At 42.6% G+C, this 21,901-nt stretch overlaps 1 protein-coding gene across 1 annotated transcript in view; it reads left to right on the top strand.

Annotated features, from left to right (window-relative positions):
- ptprt (protein tyrosine phosphatase receptor type T) overlaps window positions 1-21,901 on the top strand; it is a 1,095,010-nt gene that overhangs the window by 900,171 nt on the left and 172,938 nt on the right. The window contains exons 17-18 of the mRNA XM_068048566.1: window positions 1,426-1,544; window positions 12,363-12,398. Of these exons, the coding sequence (XP_067904667.1) occupies window positions 1,426-1,544; window positions 12,363-12,398 (155 nt within the window). The remainder of the gene's footprint in view (window positions 1-1,425; window positions 1,545-12,362; window positions 12,399-21,901) is intronic.

The raw sequence follows: 21,901 nt of genomic DNA, 5'->3' as shown, positions 1-21,901 counted from the left end.
GTGCAATTTCTGAATGCAAGTCCAGTGCCAGTGTATATTGGCATAGATGTAAACTGAAAAACTTCGCAGTAGTACTATGTTCTATTTGCATTGCATAAAATGACCAGTATTAAAAGATAGCAATAGAGGCTTTGATGCAGGAATATTGGAATTAGTAGCTGCTCAATATTATCTGCACTATACATTTTGTGACTGCTGCAGGTGGCAATTTTTTATGACCCTGTCACATTTTTAATAGAATGATCATTGCATTGCCCTCCAAAACATTTATTTTTCCATCCTTTTTTTTTTAAAAATGTAGAAAAATAGCTCTTCCCTAAATGGATCAATGTTAAGTGCATTGTATGTACACAGTTATACTGATCAAGAAGAGCAGCCATTTTAGTTTGATCCAGGGGCCGCTGCTACCTGTGTAACACAGCATGCATTTGTACTTTCAAGAGAAATAAAGGGAGAAAATTGGAGGGTAAATGGAAGAGATTTTTTTTTTAATTAAAAGACAATCACAACCTGGACAGAATCTGGTGAATTGCCAGCCTTTTATAGAACCCTTTTATTTCAATGGAACAAAAATTGAGCAGTTTAAAGGGAGGTCAGTCCATTCCACCAGATTATTGCCCAGTCGGTGAAGCTGAAAATCTATCCCATGTTTTCTCCAAAATAAAGTTATCAAGATATACATTTTAATGAAAAGTGACAAACAATTTAATAATGTTTTACCAAGGTAATGGTTCCTGGCTTACTGTGTTTTTGCTGATAGCCATTTATTGTGCACATGTGAGGGAACTGAGATTGCAAATAGCATCAGTGCAGTGGGCAAATAATATTTCCATGTTAAAATGGCACTATACAAAAGTATTCAAGGGATAAGTAATCCCCTGTGTAAAAAAATAGATTCTTGTCATGCATGCAGAAAACCCATCAATTTCTGAAGGGCTGGAAAGGACTATTTAATTTTCCCCACTTACTAAAAACTGCAACACAATTTCAGACCATGGCATTAATGCAGAACCTTTTCACATATAGAAAACTTGCAGATATAAACTAGAAGACAGAGGTTTTATGTTGCTCCTTTTGGTAATATGGAACTTTTTAACAGCACATTTCTGCCAAAATTTAAAAACTCATGTCGAATGAATTCATAGAAATTTAACTGTTCATACTTTGTGAATGTGAGTTCAGAGACAACACTTGGAAGGTTTATAATAGAATACTACAGTCAACATAGGAATGCCAGTTATACATATTTAATTGCTGGAGTCTTTAAACACAATAAAAGCACCTGCAGTTTCAGATTTAAAGAATGTTCGTTGATGCACTGAAAGTTCTTTCCTCGAGTAATGGCATGTTTTCATCAACAAATGTTGTTTTGATAAAATTACTTTCAAAGTACCAACTGTCTTTATCTTTCTGTAAACATAAAAGGAAACTAGCGAAGAAGCAGAAGGAAACGCAGAACAGCACCCAGCGAGAAATGGAACCCGTGGTAACAGCAACAGACAAGAGTTGTAACAAGCACGGATCAGCTCAAAGAGATGAAACATGTAAGTCCTAACATGAATTCACCATAAGCATTCGTTTCGAGGTATTTTATTTTCATCTGTCAATGGTAAAAGCGAGGAGGTTTTTGAGGTCAGACTATCAACACAATGAATTTGTCTCAGCTTTTCGCTTCGTAGACCAAGTGATATCTAAATAAATTCAACTTTTTAAAAAAGTTATAATCCAATACTCCAAAATGTACTTTAATTTATAAACCTTTTAATTTCAATCTAGACACAAAATATGGCCAAACGCAAGCATTTTTGTCTATGATGTAGCAGAATATTAGCTTCTTTAATTCTTTCATGACTGTCATGCAGCCCCCCCCCACCACCTGCCAAGCATGATGCATATTAATTTCACCACATCGACATTAAATTTCAAACTGTTGTTGAAGTGTAAAAAGGACTAGCTTTAAAAAAAATTGCCAGATCTTAGCTGGAAAGACACTTGCATATTAACAGATTGTGTTTGGAAGGACAAAGCAGCCATTCCCTGACGCATTCAACCCACAATGGACCCTTGGCTGGAAAGACATTTGCATATTAACAGACGGTACCTGGAAAGGACAAAGGACCATTCTCTGACACATTCAACCCACAATGGACTTTTGATCACCAGACATTGAAGGTGGGGGAGCTCGTATTCTAGGTTGACTGCTAAGATGGCTGAATACATAAACGGACTTGGTCAAACCAGCTAGTCACATGGCTAGCCTGCTGGGCAACCTGAGTTTTTTGAATTTGTACAAATAGTTTGGGCAGAAAGCTGAATGCTCCTGGACTGAGAAGATCTCTCCTGGCTGGCTCGCCACAGCCTCTCCTGTCTGCCTGCTCCCATCTCTTTCTCACGGAACTCCAAATCTACTGAAGATACATGAACCCCAAGAGAGAAAAGTCTTCCACAGCGAACAAGGTTTAAGAAGAATACTGGGCCCCAATGAAAAGCAAGATCTACTTACAATAACAGACACTACAGTGAGCTCGAAGAACCGTAACACAGAAAACCTCCTCATATTATCTCAAACTTTTCCACTTTATTTCTTCTGTTTTCTTTCTGTCTCTATCTGCATGTGTGTATCGCGTGTGCATGCTAGCGTGGGCGCATCGTGTATCCATAGGCGTTAACCGAATTAGAGTTTAAGTTTAATAAAATTTCACTTTTCTGCTTTAAATCTGAGAAAACCTGTTGTGCTGGTTTCTTTGCCTTATATTTGGAAAGCGGTGAAAAAGGATTCACCAAGGGGGAGCTGAAAACACGGTGTGTTTAAAAATTAAACCCTGTTGCAGTAAGACCAGGTGAAGGCTGAAACCTCTTTCTCAACTGGTCATAACAATGACACTGAAGGTATTAAAAAAAGCTTCACTCATTGATAGTTTGATACAGATGTTACAAATATTATTCATTTTATCTCAACTGAGTCTCTGCAGGAGGGTCACAGTATTCAACTCAAATACAAACATTATGGGATTTGTTCAAATGTGTATTTGATTTGCAGCTTTTTTGAAATTAATACAGTTATTTAAAGTTGCTTAGGGTTCAGTTGTTTTCTGGAGGGCATTTCTCAGCCTGGCTGGTGAGAACAAACAAGAACTGCCATGTAAGATGACATTCGAGTTTAGCTCAGCATTTGTGACTATCTTATTATTTTGTACTTGCTCAAGAATACACCTAAGCTTAAGGACTGCTGTAATATGTACAGTGTGTCACAGCTGCTGTTCAATTGTACTCTTACTGATTAATAAATGTGTTTGTAAATTAAAGCCTAATCACAGTGTAGTATGTTATTCTGCCACATTTTAAAGAATAATGGAAGTCATGTGAAGTGCACATGATAAAATTACAAAGCTATAATACAGTAAAGGGGTTCTCTATTTGATCCCCAGGCACGGTGCCAAGATACCTAAGCAGGTTTTGTGAGCAGAATGTAGGTAAGTAATTATTTTAGTATTTTGCTTTGACATAAGCCCATGGGCCTTTAAGTGCACCGAGCATCCTGCCAGACAGCTTGTGCACAATGGTACAGAACATGAAGGAGTCCAGCCCTGACTTGTGTTGGGTTGTTCAGTAAGACATTGACACCATGCAGTCAACTGCGGAGTGAGTGGTCAGCTCTATGACCACTGCAGTGGGTGGTACAATGATTGAGAGTCTGATGACAGCTTCACTGGGAATTCAGACTGCTGGAATCATGGCTTTGGGGTCTAGCATCTCCTTAATCATTCAATCCATAAAGGAGAGCATGGATAGGAGTGTAGAAAGCATGATAGGTACTTCTGAGTATCACTGCACTCCTTCAGTCTGTTCTTGCACAGAGCAGAGGCAGTGTAGAGATGCAGCACCATGACAGTGGCATTGACTGAGGGAGAGGACGATACCATGCTTGTTCCTCTGCCAGCCTCTGCATTATTCGCTGCCTATGGTCAAATACCAATGAAATATAAAAGGAGTGGAAACCCTTCCTTTTAGAAAACAGTTGAAGATAGGTTAATTGAAAATTTAAAAGCTGAGATTGATAGATTCTTGTTAGGCAATAGGTATTAAGGGACTTGGATCTAAGTTGAGTAGATGGAGTTAGGATACAGATCAGTCATGATCTAATTGAATGGCAGAAGAAGCTCAAGGGACTGAATGGCTTATTTGTATTCCTATGTTTCTAAAATATTACTGACTCCTGATGGGTAAAACAATGGCAATGTGTGTACAGTGAATGAGACCACGTACCTGGGGAAATCCAATGATGCAGGCAAATTTGAGAGCTTTCTCCTCCTGATCAGGAGTCTCTCTGGGGAATGTAATGTATCAGGCTTTTGTTGCAAAGAGGGCATCATCTGTTGCTTGATGGCCCTATGGACAGCAAACTGATTGATGTAGCTGTCTATGCTTTTGGCAAAGACGTTGAAAGTCACCATTATCTTCACAGCAAGCAGCAGTGCTGTATGTGCTCTGATGTTTGGTTCCAGTTTCTTTTGGAACAGGTGACATAGTGCTGCCTTGGCTCTTGCCTCCTTTATCATCTTATTTGACCCTCCACAGGTCTTTGTTACCGTGCCAACTGTTGCTGCAGTTGCGCTGATTCCAGCAACGTTCCCATCTTTACAAGTCCACCTGTAACCAGTGCAGTCAAATTCTAGGCCATTCAGCCACTTGAGCCTGTTCTGTTATTAAATTAGATCATTGCTGATCTGTAACGTAACTCCATCTGCCCACTTTGGTTCCATATCCTTCAATACCATTGCCTAATAAAAAAATTAACAATCTCAGTTTTTAAATTTTTAATTGAGTCAGCTGTCCAACTGTCCTGTACTCTTAACTACTCACAAAACCCAGCCAAAACTACAAGGGAATGCCTCCAAAAATCTCCACTAGCCAAAAACAACTTTCCAGAGACTTAGCTTAATTGAGGTGAGAACCTCTTTAAATTGAGCTGTTTCAGGCGGTTTCCCAAGTTTTTGTGGGCGGGTGCAAGAAAGTATGAATGTATGGCACTAGGCACCAATTTTGTAAAGGGGTCCTAATTCAAACTAATTACCATAGTTTAGTGAAACTAACATTTATTTCAACCCAGGGATGCATATTCCCAGGGTGAGACGTCCAACTACAAAATCCGCACTCTAAAAATTGTGAAGAAATGTCCACTCTATAGTTTCTTTCCTAGGCCCATAACAGCTATCAAGCCAACATGCCTCTGCTGCAGAGCTATTGAGCATCCACAGCTTAATTATATAACCCACTAGCAGATATCTGTCCAACAAGCAATTTCTACTTCATTTATTCCCTGGAAGAAGCGGAGTCTAGGCCCAAGAGAGTCCAGACTTGTAAGTGGGAGTGGAGTGGAAGTTTGAGTGAAGTACAAAATTACTTGGCCTGAGTCATGCAGGTGCAAATGGAAGAAGCAGAAAAGTGCATGCCTCATATAAAGTGGCCCTAAAAGAGTATTTGAGATGCACTAGTTTTGCATAAATGTGGAGATCTTTGTCTCTGAATGAATATAATGGAATCCTTCTGTGCTTTTTCAAAAATGTGTTAATCTTGTGGCGATTTTATCCCCATTTGCATCTGATATAATGAATATGTCACCACACCATAGCTTTCCAACAATTCTAAAAGTAGCTATACTTGTGCTATCTTAGAAACCTGCAAGTGTTGTGAACAAATAAACTCACCATAATGATACCTGACAATTTTAAAATGTAACGTAACTATTCAAAAAGGTTGACTCCAAGTAATTAATTGTACTTGAAGTTAATCATTAATAATATTAATGGGCATAGTTGAAAATCTTCATTAGAGAATCATGCGATACAACAGCAATTTCTTCTTCTTGGTGTTTCTTTCTCAATTTTGCTATTTCTTTGTATCTAATTTGTGAAAAATTTCTTTGAGTCCGATACCAATCTCTGTTGCGTACTAAAAACAGAAAATGCTGGAAGTGCTCAGCACATTGGGTGGCATCTATGATGAGAGAAACAGAGTTAAAGTTTCAATCAATGGCCTTTTGTCAGAATGCTGACCTGAAACATTGGGCTAGATTTTCAAAGTGCTTTGGGGAGGTGAACACGCTTGTGTGAATTGATTGCATTCCCGGAAGGTGTCACTGGATCCCGACACCTCCAGAATGTGCTGCAATTTTCAAAGAGATGGCAGGGGATGGGTAGCCGGAAACGTGCTTGCTTCTTATTAATTGCCCACTAAGCTCCTTGACCAGCTCATTAATGGGCTGGGGGAGGGCCAGAAGGGAATTTTCAAAGAGGAGAGTGGGAGAAGCAAACAGTTGAGTGCAAATATCGGGAAGAATGTAATTGGATATTGTTTGATGTTAATAATTATTCAAAGAAATTGAAAAAAAAGTGTGCTTGAAACATAGCACTTCATCTGCCTTCCTGTTCACCATTTGGCCACTTGTTTGCACTATAACATTGCTGGCCCTCTGATCTGCCGCCTGTACCATTCTGCAAGGCAATAGTGAGCCCTGTCATGGCTGCCATCTGCCTTTCAACATCACAGTCAGGAGCTGCTTCCTGCCGCCTTGCCAGTCCCACCGCTGCTGATTGCCCACCACATTCACCCCCGCCCCAATTAGACCATTTACATTTGAATATACCATTGCATCAGCCATGCAGATGCAGCACGGGGTCAAGACCCGGAAGTTATCCAGGTGTCGGAGTCCTGAATCCGGAATAAAAATCCAGCCCATTAACTCTGATTCTATACAGGTTCACCATAACGTCCTTACTTTTGTACTTTATGCCTCTATTTATAAAACCCAGAATCCCGTATGCCTTATTAACCGCTTTCTCAACTTGCCCTACCACCTTCAACAATTTGTGCACGCATAACCCGCAGGTCCTTCTGCTCCTGCACCCCTTTTAGAATTGTATCCTTTATTTTATATTGCCTCTCCTCATTCTTCCTCCCAAAATGAATCACTTCACACTTCTCTGCATTAAGTTTCATCTGCCACGTTCCACCAACCTGTTTGTGTCCTCTTGAAGTCTATCACTATCCTCTTCACAATTCACAATACTTACAAGTTTTATGTCATTTGCAAATTTTGAAATTGTACCCTGCACACCCAAGTCTAAGTCATTAATATAGTTCAAGAAAAACAGTGGTCCTAATAGCGCCCCCTGGGAAAACCCGCTACATATTTTTCTCCAGTTGGAAAAACAACCTTTCACCACTGTTTCCCGTCATTCAACCAACTTGGTATCCATGCGGCCACTGTCCCTTTTATTCCAAGAGCTTTAACTTTTCTTACAATCCGGCTGTTATGTGGCACTTTATCAAACGTCTTTTGGAAGTTCATGTACACCTATCAACAGCATTACCCTCATCAAAAAACTGAATCATATTTGTTAAACACAATTCGCCCTTAGCAAATCCATGCTGACTTTCCTTAATTAACCCACATTTGTCCAAGTGACTGTTAATTTTGTCCCGGATTATTATTTCTAAAAGCTTTCCCAGCACTGAGGATAAACTGACTGGCCTGTAATTGCTGAGCTTGTCCTTACACCATTTTTTGAAAAAGGGTGTAACATTTGTAATTCTCCAGTCCTCTGGCACCACCCCTGTATCTAAGGAAAATTGGAAGTTTATGGCATTACCTGCGCAATTTTCACCCTTACTTCTCTCAGTGTCCTCGGATGCATCTGATCCAGTCCAGTGACTTATCAACTTTCAGTCCAGTGACTTAGCAGCCTTTCTAATTTTTTTTTCATGGGATGGGAGCATCACTGGCAAGGCCATCATTCCTCCTCTTTAGCAGTTTTTAGCCCTTCCAGTGTGTCAATTACCACCTCTTTCACTATGACATTGACAGCATCTTCTTCCTTGGTAAAATCAGATGCAAAGTATTCATTTAGTATTCCGCCATGCCCTCTGCTTTGTTGCGCAAATCCCGTTTTTGGTCGCTAATCAGCCCCACTCCTCCTTTTACCACATTTTCACTATTTATATGCCGAAAGCAGACTTTTGGATTCCCTTTTTTTGTTAGCTGCCAGTCTCTTCTCATACTCTCTCTTTGCTTCTCTTATTCCTTTTTTTCACTTCCCCTCTGAACATTCTATATTCAGCCTGGTTCTCAGTAGTATTATCAAAACTGACATCTGGCATACATACCTTTTCAGCTTCATCTTATTCTCTGTCTCATCATGCAGCGAGATATGAATTTGTTTGTCCTACCTTTCCCCCTCATTGGAATGCACCTTGACTATACCTAAGCTATCTCCTCTTTAAAGACCACCCATTGTTCCATTACAGTTTTACCTGACAATCTTTGATTCCAATTTATCTGGGTTAGATTTGTTCTCACCGCATTGAAATTAACCCTCCCCCAATTAATTATTTTTACTCTGGATTGCTTCTTGTCCTTTTCCGTAGCTAATCTAAACCTTATGATATTACAATTACTGTTCCCTAAATGTTTCTCTACTGACATTTCATTCACTTGACTCTCCTCATTCCCCAGAACTAGATCCAGAAATGCCTCCTTCCTCATTTGGCCAGAAACCTACTGATCGAGAAAATTCTCCTGCCCATTTCATTATTACTATCCCAGTCTATATAAGGATAATTAAAGTCCACCTTTACAATTACTCTATAACTTTTTCACCTCTCTAACTTCCTTGCAATTTGTTTTCACTAGTTGGTGGCCTATAGGATACACCCAGTAATGTAATGTACCTCTATTGTTTCTTTATGCTAACCAAATAGATGTTGTTCTTAACTCCTCTAGGACATCTTCTCTCTCTGGCACTGTAATATTCTCCATAATCAGTACTGCCACCCCTCCTCCTTTCTTTCCTTCACTATCTTTCCTGAACACCTTATATCCAGGAATATTTAGTACCCAATCCTGCCCTTTTTTAGCCATGTCTATAGTATCGTCATGACATCATATTCCCACATAGTTGTCTGCATCTGCAGCTCCCCAACCTTATTTACCATACTCTGTGCATTCACATACATGCACCGTAAACCTAATTTAGACCTTATTGCATTCAGTCTTATTCTGATCCCATTTAATGCCTTACTGTTTCTTACTCTAGTGCTATCTGTCTCTCCCAATTCTCTGTGCATCTTGTTTTTCCTCTCCAATGTTACTGCTTCCCACCCCACTGCGAGGGGACTCCTATGAATCAACAGATTCAAGAGAAAGAAGGAAAAAAATTCGAAAGTGGCAGGGAAATAAATATACTACAATTGTCTTTGCATTAATAGATACATAATGCAGGCAAAATACTAATCATAAAACTAGATTACATATAAAGAACCATGGTTTTTCAATCCATATATAGTGAATGACTATGCCTATTTTTTCAATGACTTCAAATGGATAGAATCCCTCATCCAAATATGTGTTTGCCATGTATATCCTTTGGACATAAGTACAATCATTTTGTTTACAGATGTCGTTTGGAGGCAGCACACTTTACAAATCACCTTTTTTCTTTAAAAAAAAGTCTACAAGTCATTATTGCTGATATTTAACAAGATTGTTTGTTGCATTTCCACAACATCACACTGTCTGCTATCTTAACATTGCTATGATAACCTATTTACTTGTAAGGAAGTTTATGATTCTGTTGAAATAACAGAGAGGAATGTCCTATGGATGCATTCATCCACTAATATCAACCGTTGAAATTTCTATGCTAATTTACTTTGTTAATTGTTTTGTGTTGTTTTAGTGTTTAATTATTGAATGAATGTGTGAAGAAATGAGATGTAGCACAAAATTTAGTAATCCATTTTCAATTCCCTTTGTATGGAAATTCCCAAATAGGATTTTTCATAATAATTAAGCTCTTTGTTGGAATTATGCTAAATATCTCTAAAGATATGGGAGAATTTGATTTCGTTTTTAATCATCAGAAAATGGTTATAAACCCTTCCATAATTATTTTACGGTATTACTGCATGATTTTTCTATTACATCGGCAAGAAGTAAGCAGGATAAAAACATGTTGATTTTAGAATGCACTTTTAAAATTTGGTCCACAAAACAAACTGTGGCTTGAAGCATATTACTCTGAAGTGTAAATACTTCTGACTGAATATGTGCCTCTCTAGGGCACTGTCACAATAGGTACATCAGACTTCCTATCCTTTGACACCATTATTAAATGGGTTAAGACCCATATGTTGCATTTAACTCTGCATAAAGTCATTGCTGCTAATCTAAATTTGACTTAGCTTTATGTGACCAATATTTAAAACTGTTTTATTTATTTACACATTGTGGCCAGAAATTTATGTTGGGCAAGAGGCCCCGCCCACAGGCCAAAAAGTCAGGGGCGAGCATACCTCCGCCGGGCATGGGATGCCACACCAGGATTTTATGCTCCCTAGGCTCTTAATTGGTCATGAGCAGGATTTCTTCCCCTCTGAGGCAGGAAGTCCCACCTAATAGAACTGCTGGCCAATCAGCAGGCTGGCAGCTTTCAGTCCCAGTGCCACCAGGAGCGGTGGCAACTGCTGGGACTGCACACAGCCACAGCAGGATCTTGGACATCAGCCTGGAAAAAAATTAAGTCACTGGGGCCACACCAGGGACAATTGGACGGGCTCTGGTCAGGCAAAGAGTGCTTTGGGGGGTTGGGGGGTGGGAGGGGAGTGTTGTGCAGTGGGGGCAGTTGGGCCGTGGGGGTGCCCTCTGTGAGGCACAGGGTGCCCGATCAGAAGGGCACAGCCCCAGCCTGCAAGGAGGCCGCCAGGTTTTACTTGGCGGCCACCTGGAGGGCCTGAGACGCTCACCTGCCCGCCACTGGTAAAATACCAGCGGTGGTGGGAGGAGGCCCTTAAGTGGCAGTTATTTGGCCACGTAAGGGCCTTGATTGGCCTGGAGTGGGTGGGCAGTTTCTCGCCGCCACCGCCCCTCGTAAAATTGCAGTGGGGCGGGAAGGTGTCAGGAATGGCCCCTCACCCCCCACCCGTCACTAGCCCTGTCCTGTGCGGGGCGGGGGCATAAAATTCCGGCCACTGTCCCTGATTCATGAATACCAAAGATGAAATTCGATCCTGAAAAAGTGGAAGCCAAGAAATAATAGATGATATTAGTAGATTAACACTTACCACATCATATGACACACATGTTTCTGTTTTTTTAGTGGAGAATTAACATTTATGTTAAATTAGCACACAAAGGAATGTACACTAATATCAGTAAAAACAACTTGTCAGCTACACTGTTTTAATACAATGGGGGGATTTTAACTTTTGGGAAGATGTGCAGAGAACCAAGAGGCCTGATCCATTTCAAGGCCCGGACCTCATTTAAATAGAACCATTAAATTCCAGTGCCAAATAGGCTGAACCATCCAGCAACAAGGTATATCCTTGGGGTGGGGGGAGGATGGTAGCTGGTCGAGGTTCATAATAGTGAATGTAGGAGGAGCCTGGAATGACAGCAGCAGAGATTATTTCTGTGAGCCACTCAGCAGGTCTGGCAGCATCTGTGGAAAGAGAAGCAGAGTTAACATTTCGGGTCTGTGACCCTTCATCGGAACGTTCAATGAAGGGTCACTGACCCGAAATGTTAACTCTGCTTCTCTTTCCACAGATGCTGCCAGACCTGCTGAGTGGTTCCAGCATTTCTTGTTTTTATTTCAGATTTCCAGCATCCGCAGTATTTTGCTTTTATATTATTTTTGTGAGACCCAGAGGAGTTCTCCTGCTCTTTCAGGTCCCATAAAAAATAATATAATAATTATTGGTTCAGGAACTTTTCTTCTATTTAGTCAATAACATTGGATGGTGGGTGCACTCAATTCAATTCCCAAATGCTCCACTCAATTCTGTCCTAAGATGGAAATCGGGGTCCAATGTACATTATAAGACACCATTTTGCACATTATAAGGGTCTACCACCTGAAACAAGTCAGCCCTTGATGTGGCCAGTAATAGGCCCCTTTAAAGATGGTGACAACCAGAGTGTGGCATTAAGGGGGCGGTAACCCTACCATTTTGAGGTTGTTACGTAGTAAATGCTGATTTGGCCACATTAGAATCAACCCCAATATGTCTACATTTTTGCTCAATGTTATCAGTCTTAACTCCAAATGAAATGCAGTTTAAATATTTTCTCAAGTAGAAAATATATAAATAATTTCTGTTTGTATTTATATTTCTGTTTCATTTCAAATTTATATTATTGGAAATGAGCTTATTTCTTTTTGTTTGACTGAGATTTCTATTGCAGGGATTATAAGGTAACTGAACACTAATAAGTGTTTGCCTCTCTCTCTCTTTCTCTGTTTGGTGCCTTCTTCCTTAATTAATTCGATCGCACTTTTCAATGGATTGGTGGAATACAGTATCAACAGATGAAGTTGCATCCAATGCAATAATAGGTGAGACACTGCCTAATTATTTAATACTTATTGTACTTGTCTATCCTAACTACTAATCGGAACTATTGTGATATTTATTTTCACCCAAAGTTATTGAAACACATTTTGAAGGCAAAGGAGCATTGGCGATGTAAACTGTGATCCTGCAAGGTTCAATGGGTCCAATTTTCGCCCAATATTTTAGGTACTGAACAGGTAAAAAAGGTGGCCAGGATAGGGTCTTCAGCTGAAACACCAGTTTAGCCTGCATTTAGCACTAGACACCACTTTGATAAAGGAGTTGAAGCCAGCACTCAGAACAGCCGCCTGGAGACTTGTTAAACAGATGATTGCCACTTAAAGTGTTTGCTGGTGCTCATTAAAGAGGCTGCATGGCATTTTGATGGCTTGCACTTTGACTAATGCCCTCTCCTAACTGCAACTAGCTGTTTGAGAGTAAACATGATGTTGATGGCAATTTCAAGCGTTACTTAAAGGGATACTCGCCACATAAATAGCTACTCACCATTTCATGGTTGTGATGTTGGAGCTGTGAAGAGGACGTCTGAAACACATCAGGAGACTTTCTGTGACACTTTGTCAAGACTAATGCTGTATCAAATTTATTCTGAAAATTCTCTGAAAAGAGTAAGTGCTGTGCTACTCCATCTTGTTGGACACCTTATAGAAGTCACCAGGAGAAAGGGAGTGCTTGGTCATGAACATCTTGCTGGGGGTCCCCCTTGGTCTGGGCAAGCAATGCAAGGTGCACATGAGGCCAGGCAGAGGAGCACCAGTTACTGCAGTAGATGGTAGCATATTGATAATGTGGCTGGACTAGTAATCTATAGGCCTGAATTAGTGCTCCGGAGATGCAAGTTCAAATTCCACCACAGCAGTTGCTGGAACTTAAATGCAATTAGTTCATAAATCTGGAATAAAAAAGCTCGATTCAGTAAGAGTGACCATGAAACTACTGGATTTTTGTAAAAACCCATCTGGTTCACTAATATCCTTTAGGGAAGGAAGTCTGCCATCCTACATGTGACTCCAGACCCACAGCAATGTAATTGACTCTTAACTGCCCTCTGAAATGGCCTAGCAAGCCACTCAGTTATATCAAGCCACTACCAGAAAGTCAAAAAAGAATAAAACTGAACAGACCAGCCAGCATCAACCTAGGCACTGGAAACGGCAAAGGCAGACGCTGCCCAGTCAACCCTGCAAAGTCCTCCTCATTAACATTTGGAGACTTGTGCCAATATTGGAAGAACTGCCCCACAGACTAGTCAAGCAATAGCATAGTAATACTCACAAAATCATACCTTACAGTCAATGGCAATGTCCCAGATACCTCCATCACCCTCCATGGGTATGTCCTCTCCCACCGGCCAGACAGACCCACCAGAGGTGGCGGCACAGTGGTATACAGACGGGAGGAAGTGGCCCTGGAAGTCTTCAACATTGACTCTGAACCCAATGAAGTCTCATGGCATCAGATCATACATGGGCAAGGAAACCTCCTGCTGTTTACCACCCTCCCTCAGCTGATGAATCAGCGCTCCTCCATGTTTAACACCACTTGGAAGAAGCACTGAGGGTAGCAAGGGCACAGAATGTACTCTGGGTGGGGAACTTCAATGTTCAATGTTCATGTCCCGTTTCTGACTGTAAGGGACCTACATTTGTCTTCACTAATCTTTTTCTCTTCGCACATTTATAGAAGCTTTTACAGTCAGTTTTTACGTTCCCTGCAAGTTTATTCTCATATTCTCTTTTCCCCCTTTTAATCAATCTCTTTGTCCTCCTTTTCTGAGCTCTAAACTGCTCCCAATCCTCAGACTTGCTGCTTTTTCTGGCAATTTTATATGCCTCCTCTTTGGATCTGATACTATCCCTAATTTCTTTTGTAAGCTATGGTTGAGCCACCTTTCCAGTTTTATTTTTGAGCCAGACAGGAATGAATAATTGTTGTAATTCATGCACATGTTCTTTAAGTATTTTCCATTGTCTATCCACCATCAACCCTTTTAGTAAAGTACCCCAATCTACCATAGTCAACTCGTGCCTCATACCTTCTTAGTTCCCTTTATTTAGATTCAGGACCCTAGTTTCGGATTCAACTACTTCACTGTCCATCTTAATGAAGAATTTCATCATGTTATGGTCGCTCCTCCCCAAGGGACATGCACAACAAGATTGGTAATTAATCCTTTCTCATTGCACAATACCCAGTCTAGGATAACCTGTTCTCTAGTTGGTTCCTCAATGTATTGGTCTAAAAAACCATCACGTACACAGTCCAGGAAATACTCCTCCACGGTATTATTGCCAATTTAGTTTGACCAATCTATATGTAGATTAAATTCACCCATGATTACAGTTGTACCCTTATTGCATGCATCTCTGATTTCCTGTTTAATGCCATCCCTTACATCTCCACTACTGTTTGGGGGCCTAGAGACAACGCCCACCAATGTTTTCTGCCCCTTGGTGTTTCTTAGCTCCACCAATACAGATTCCACATCATGATTTTCCGAGCCAATATCCTTCCTCACTATTGCATTGATTTCCTCTTTTACTAAGAACGCTACCCCCCTCCTTTCCCTTTTTGCCTGTCCTTTCTAAATATTGAATACCCCTGGATGTTCAGTTCCCATCCTTGGTCACCCTGCAGCTATGTCTCCATAATCACAACTATATCATAACCGTTTATATTTATTTGCGTGGTTAATTCATCTACCTTATTGCGAATGCTACGCACATTAAGACACAATGCCTTTAGACTTGTCTTTAGAGCCCTTAGAGCTCCATAATAGTGCCCATAGTGTCCTCGCACACTTCCCTTAGTGCCCGTCTTCTGTGTGCTTTTGCCTGTCCCAGTGCTCCCACGCACTTCTACCTTAGTGGCTACAGATTGGTTGATGGAAGACCGCTGAGTTTCAGGGGAGGAGACTGCCACCTTAGAGAATGAGCTCAAGCAGTCGTGGGCCTAGAAGCCCTGGTTGCGGACTGCATCATCTCGGAAAAGGTGGCAGCAGTCCGGGCTGGCTGGCAGGCAGACATTAGTACTTGCACTGGCAGGGGTGGGAGGATGGATGCTGTCTTCCTGAGAGAGAACTTAAGAACATAAGAAGTAGGATTAGTATTAGGCTATACAACCTCTTGAGGCTGGCCAGCCATTCAGTAAGATCATGGCTGAACTTAAGAGGGCAGCAGGTTCAAGCTCCATGGAATCACTGCCAGTCCCCTGGCGCAGCACCTCCGCAATCCCAGTAATCTGTTGGAGGACAGGTGGCTTGACTGCTGTGGCATCCTGTAATCCACAGCCATCCCCTAGTATAGGTAGGTGATAGGGAATTATAGGGACAGGTGGGGATGTGGTAGGAATATGGGATTAGTGTAGGATTAGTATAAATGGGTGGTTGATGGTCAGCACAGACTCGATGGGCCGAAGGGCCTGTTTCAGTGCTGTACCTCTAAACTAAACTAAACTATGGTGGAAGTAGCCTGAGCTTGCATGATAGCAAACTGAGCTTCCATTGCAGCAGTCAGATGTTGGGTGGCTCTGCTTGTGCTACAATGGAAGCTGCTACATCAGCCAGCAAACACTGCATCATGATTGGGTCCACAAGTGTGTGAATGGAGTTCCATGCTGGAAAGGATGGGCTTTAAGCTCTGCACTAAGCCCTGTGACATGTTGGTGTTGGAGTCCTGTATGCTCCTTGACATTAACCACAGATTTTCTGGCAGGCTTTCCAATGCACCAAGAATTTTGGTGTTCATACCCATCAGCCTTCTTCTGTAAACTACCCCATCATCTGGGTTCTCTGCAGTGGAACCCAAAGGCAAGCTTGCCTCCAGCGAGCTGACACCTGCACTATCCTTGGCCTCTGCCCTGGCTGAGGCCCACTCATTCCCAGTGTTTCATCACCTGCAGATCCTGTCTTTAATCTATCCTCTAAGGCACGTGCAGTGTCAGAATCTGAGCTAATGGTTGCAAGTGTGAAATCAAGTGATGGGACTGCGTCTTCATCATCACTCTCTCTTGGTGTTCCTCCACTGCCTGGCCAGGTTTCCCCTTTTGGTTATCAGAAAGGAAAAAGGCATCAGGGTAAGATTGTAGTGTGAGGATGGGAGAAAGTAAGAGGTGCACGCTGACACCATCTGCAGCTTGTAAATCAGAAAAGAGTTGGGGATGTGGAGGAAGTGGGATGCGAGAGGAGATTAGGTATGAGGATACCATCCCCTTCGGTAGTTTCAGCCCCACCGCTGGCCACGGCCTCAGCAATGGCCGTCCCAATAATGGCCAACATGGTCTCCTCCATGGGGGATATACAGGTGCGCTTGTCCCCTCCACTTAACTCCTGCTGCTTCCAGTTGTGCACCACCTTGTCCTGTAAGAGAGGGGGAAATGTGGCAGTGAGTATCATGCAATCTGTTTGGGTGATCTGACTGTCATAGTTTAATAGCCTGCTGTGTTTGCATTCTGTGAGGGGTGTGTGTGAGGCTTGCAGCACTGCAAAGTGGGGGTGAGGTGAATCATGAATGTTAGTAATGAATCCAGATTAATAGAGATTGTTGGTAGGTGAGTAAGGGGTGTGTGGTGTGGTGATTTGAGCAGTGTCTGAGGCTAGTGGTGCAGTTGGTAGGATATGGTATTTGAAGATGCATTCACTGACCTTGACCACTTGTGTGCGATCCATGAATTTCTTGTGGCACTGCATGCAGGTCCTCGGGGCTTGACTCCCCGGCATTGATGCCTATGGCTATCTGCTACCACTGTCTTTTTAACGTATATCTGGAGGGTGTCCTGTCCCCTGCAGATTTTCCACCTGCTCCACCAAGCCCGCTAGTTCAACATCGGAAAACCTTGGATCCCATTCTCTCTCATTTTGTGCCATTATTCACTGTTTCGCAGGTCAGATTCACTTCCTGCACGACTGCCAGCACCTGCTCCAGCCACAAAGCACCTCCCTTTTAAGAGATGCAGGCTAGCTTTAATTGGTGCTGGCACATTATGATGCATGGTTAGTGCTGGCTGCACTCAGCAATCATTGGTAGGAGCAGGTGGCACAAAGTTGACATGGTGCCTGCATTACATTGAATGGGTGCGGGTTAATTACGCTGCACAATCCCTGTCCCTATTTTCGCCGGCTAGCACCCAATTTAGTCCCCCATTATATTTTCCACTGTTTCAGCGAAAATAGTTTTGCCATGGCTGTGCACAAAGCTATTTAAGTGCGGTCAGCTGAAGCGATGTTAATGTATGCAAAATATTATAGTATGTCTTCTCTTTGAGCCTCCCAACAACAACAACTTATATTTATATAGCGCCTTTAATGTAATGAAACGTCCCAAGACGCTTTACAGGAGCATGATAAAACAAAATATGACACTGAGCCACAAAAGGAGCTATTAGGTCAGATGACTAAAAGCTTGGTCAAAGAGGTAGATTTTAAGGAGTGTCTTAAAGGAGGAAAGCGAGGTAAAGAGGAGGAGAGGTGTAGGGAGGGTATTCCAGAGCTTGGGGCCGAGGCAACTGAAGGTTGGTGGAGTGAGTAAAGTCAGGGAAGCACAAGAGACCAAAATTAGAGGAGTGCTGATACCTTGGAGGGTTGTGGGGCTGGAGGAAATTACAGAGATAGGGAGAGGCAACGCCATGGAAGGATTTGAAAACAAGGACAACAATTTTAAGATCAAGACGTTGCTTTACTGGGAATCAATGTAGGTCAGCGAGCACAGGAGTGATAGGGGAACGGGACGGTGTGAGTTAAGACCTGGGCAGCAGAGTTTTGGATAACCTCAAGTTTATGGTAAGCAGAATGTGGGAGACCAGCCAGGAGTATGTTGGAAATATTCAAGACTAGAGATAATGAAGGCATGAATGAGGGTTTCAGCAGCAGATGAGCTGAGACAGGGGTGAAGTCGGGCAATGTTATGGAGGTGGAAATAGGCAGTCTTAATAATGGCGCGAACATGAGTTCGGAAGCTCATCTTGGGGTCAAATGTGACACCAAGTTTGCAAACAGACTGATTTAATCTCCGACTGTTGCCAGGGAGAGGAATTAAGTCGGTAGCTAGGAAATTTGGAGCAGGGACTGTAAACAATGGCTTCAGTCTTCCCAATATTTAATTGGAGGAAATTTCTGCTCCTCTGGTACTGGATGTTCGAGAAGTTTTCTGATAATTTAGCAACAGTGGTGGAGTTGAGAGAAGTGGTGGTGAGGTAGAGCTGAGTGTTGTCGAAAAACCTCTAGCGATAAGGTGAGTACTACTAAAGTGTTTTTTTACTTCAGTGTAACTTATTAAGGATTTTAGATTGCAGTGGGTAGAACAAGGCCACTAGTGTAATTAGTATTTTTTAATTAAGGGAATAACTAATTAATCTAAGGGTAAGTCATGACAGGAGAGCTCGCACCCGTGATATGCTCCTTCTGCGCTATGTGGTAAATCAGGAACGCTTCCAGTGTCCCTGACAACCATGTGTGCAGGAAGTGTATCCATCTGCAGCTACTGGCTACCCGCATTGCAGAGCTGGAGCTGCGGGTGGATTCACTGTGGAGCATCCGCGATGCTGAGAACATCATGGATAGCACGTTTAGCGAGGTGGTCACACCGCAAGTAATGGCTGCACAGGCAGAAAAGGGATGGGTGAACACCAGGCAGAGTAGTAGGCGCAGGCAGGTAGTTCAGGAGTCCCCTGTGGCCATCCCGCTCTCAAACAGATTTGGATACTGTTGGGGGGGATGACATCCCAGGGGAAAGCAGCAACAGCCAAGTCAGTGGCACCACGGAGGGCTCTGCTGCACAGCAGGGGAGGGAAAGGGGTGGAAGAGCTATAGTGATAGGGGATTCTATCGTAAGGGGTGCAGAAAGGTGTTTCTGTGGCCGCAAACGAGACTCCAGGATGGTATGTTGCCTCCCTGGTGCTCGGGTCAAGGATGTCACAGAGCAGCTGCAGGAAATTCTGAAGGGGGAGGGTGAGCGATACACATTGGTACCAACGACATAGGTAGAAAGAGGGATGAGGTCCTGCAACAATAATTTAGGGAGCTAGGAAGCAGATTAAAAAGTAGAACCTCAAAGGTTGTAATCTCTGGATCCCTGTGTCACGTGCTAGCAAGTATAGGGTTAGGAGGATAGAGCAGATGAAGCGTGGCTGAGGAGATGGTGCAGGAGGGAGGGCTTTAGGTTCCTGGATCACTGGGTCTGTTTCTGGCAAAGGTGGGACCTGTACAAGTTGGATGGGATGCACCTGAACCGGAACGGGACCAACATCCTTGCTGGGAGGTTTGCTAGTGCTGTTGGGGGGGGTTTAAACTAATTTGGCAGGGGGTGGGATACAGAGTGAATGTACAGTAGGAGGTGAGGCACAGCCAAATATAGACGAGAAACTGAGTCAGTCTGGAAGGCAGAGCAAATATAGACCTGTTAAGGCACAAGGGAAAAATGCAAGGTTGGATTGCATTTACTTTAATGCAGGGAGTCTTACTAATAAGGCAGATGACTTGAGGGCATTGATTAGCACATGGGATTATGTAATTATTGCTATCACAGAGACATGGCTGAGGGAGGGGCAGGACTGGCAACTCAGTATTCCAGGGTATAGAATCTTCAGGCGTGATAGGGGAGGGGATAAAAGAGGAGGTGGTATTGCACTGTTGATCAAGGAGTGGGGGAGCATTTCGGGGATAGTGACCATAACTCTGTAAGATTTAAGGTAGTTATAGAAAAGGACAAAGATGGGCCAGAAATAAAGGTACTGAATTGGGGAAAGGCCGATTTCGATTTGATAAAACAGGATCTGGGAGCAGCTACTTGTAGGAAAGTCTACATCAGGCGAGTGGGAGTCATTCAAAGGGGAAATAGTCTGGGCTCAGAGCCAACATGTAGCCATTAATGTGAAGGGTAGGACCATCAAGTCCAGGGAACCCTGGATGTCAAGGGATATAGAGGATTGGATCAGGAAAAAAAGGAGGCTTATGTCGGATTCAGAGTGCTGAAAACAGCAGAGGCATTAGAGGAGTATAGGAAGTGTAGGGGGGGGGTACTTAAAAAAGTAATTAGGAGAGCAAAGAGGGGACATGAAAAAGCATTATCAGGCAAGATAAAGGAAAATCCTAAGGCGCTTTATAAGTATATTAAGGGCAAAAGGATAACCAGGGAAAGAGTAGGGCCCATTAGGGACCAAAGTAGCAATCTGCGAGTGGAGCCGGAGGATATAGGTGAGGTTTTAAGTGATTACTTTTCATCTGTTTACACTGTGGAGAACGACGATGTAGGTATAGAGATCAGGGAGGGGGATTGCGATATACTAGAACATATTAACATTGAAAGGGAGGAAGTATTAGATGTTTTAGTGGGCTTAAAAGTGGATAAATCCCCAGGCCCAGATGAGATGTATCCCAGGCTGTAATGTGAGGCAAGGGAGGTTATAGCAGGGGCTCTAACACAAATTTTCAGATCCTCTCTGACCACGGGAGAGGTGCCAGAGAACCGGGGGACAGCAAATGTGGTACCATTATTCAAGAAGGGTAGCAGGGATAGACCAGGTAATTACAGGCCGGTGAGTTAACATCAGTGGTTGGGAAACTATTGGAAAAAGTCCTGAGGGACAGGATTAATCTCCACTTGAAGAGGCAGGGGATAATCAGGGATAGTCAGCATGGCTTTGTCAGGGGGAGATTGTGTCTAACTAACTAGATTGAATTTTTTGAGGAGGTGACTAGATGTGTAGATGAGGATAAAGCAGTTGATGTAGTCTACATGGACTTCAGTAAGGCTTTTGATAAGGTCCCGCATTGGAAATTGGTTAAGAAGGTAAGAGCCCATGGGATCCAGGGCAAATTGGATCCAAAATTGGCTTAGTGGCAGGAAACAGAGGGTAATGGTCGAGGGTTGTTTTTGCGAGTGGATGTCTGTGACCAGTGGTGTACCGCAGGGATCGGTGCTGGGACCCTTGCTGTTTATAGTGTAAATTAATGATTTAGACGTGAATATAGGAGGTATGATAAGTAAGTGCGCAGACAACACGAAAATTGGTGGTGTTGTAAATAGTGAGGAGGAAAGCCTTAGATTACAGGACAATATAGATGGGCTGTAAGATGGGCGGAGCTGTGGCAAATGGAATTTAATCCAGAGAATTGTGAGGAGATGCATTTTGGGAGGACTAACAAGGCAGCGGAATATACAATGGATGGTAGGACCCTAGGAAGTACAGAAGGTCAGAGGGACCTTGGTGTACTTGTCCATAGATCACTGAAGGCAGCAGCACAGGTAGATAAGGTGGTTAGGAAGGCATATGGGATACTTGCCTATATTAGCCGAGGCATATAATATAAGAGCAGGGAGGTTATGATGGAGCTATATAAAACGCTAGTTAGGTCACAGCTGGAGTACTGTGTACAGTTCTGGGCACCACACTATAGGAAGGATGTGATTGCACTGGAGAGGATGCAGAGGAGATTCACTAGGATGTTGCCTGGGCTGGAGCATTTCAACTATGAAGATAGACTGAAAAG

This window comes from Heterodontus francisci, chromosome 16 (genome assembly GCF_036365525.1).
Source record: "Heterodontus francisci isolate sHetFra1 chromosome 16, sHetFra1.hap1, whole genome shotgun sequence".
Lineage (NCBI taxonomy): Eukaryota > Metazoa > Chordata > Chondrichthyes > Heterodontiformes > Heterodontidae > Heterodontus > Heterodontus francisci.
This window is presented reverse-complemented; position numbering and strand designations above follow the sequence as displayed.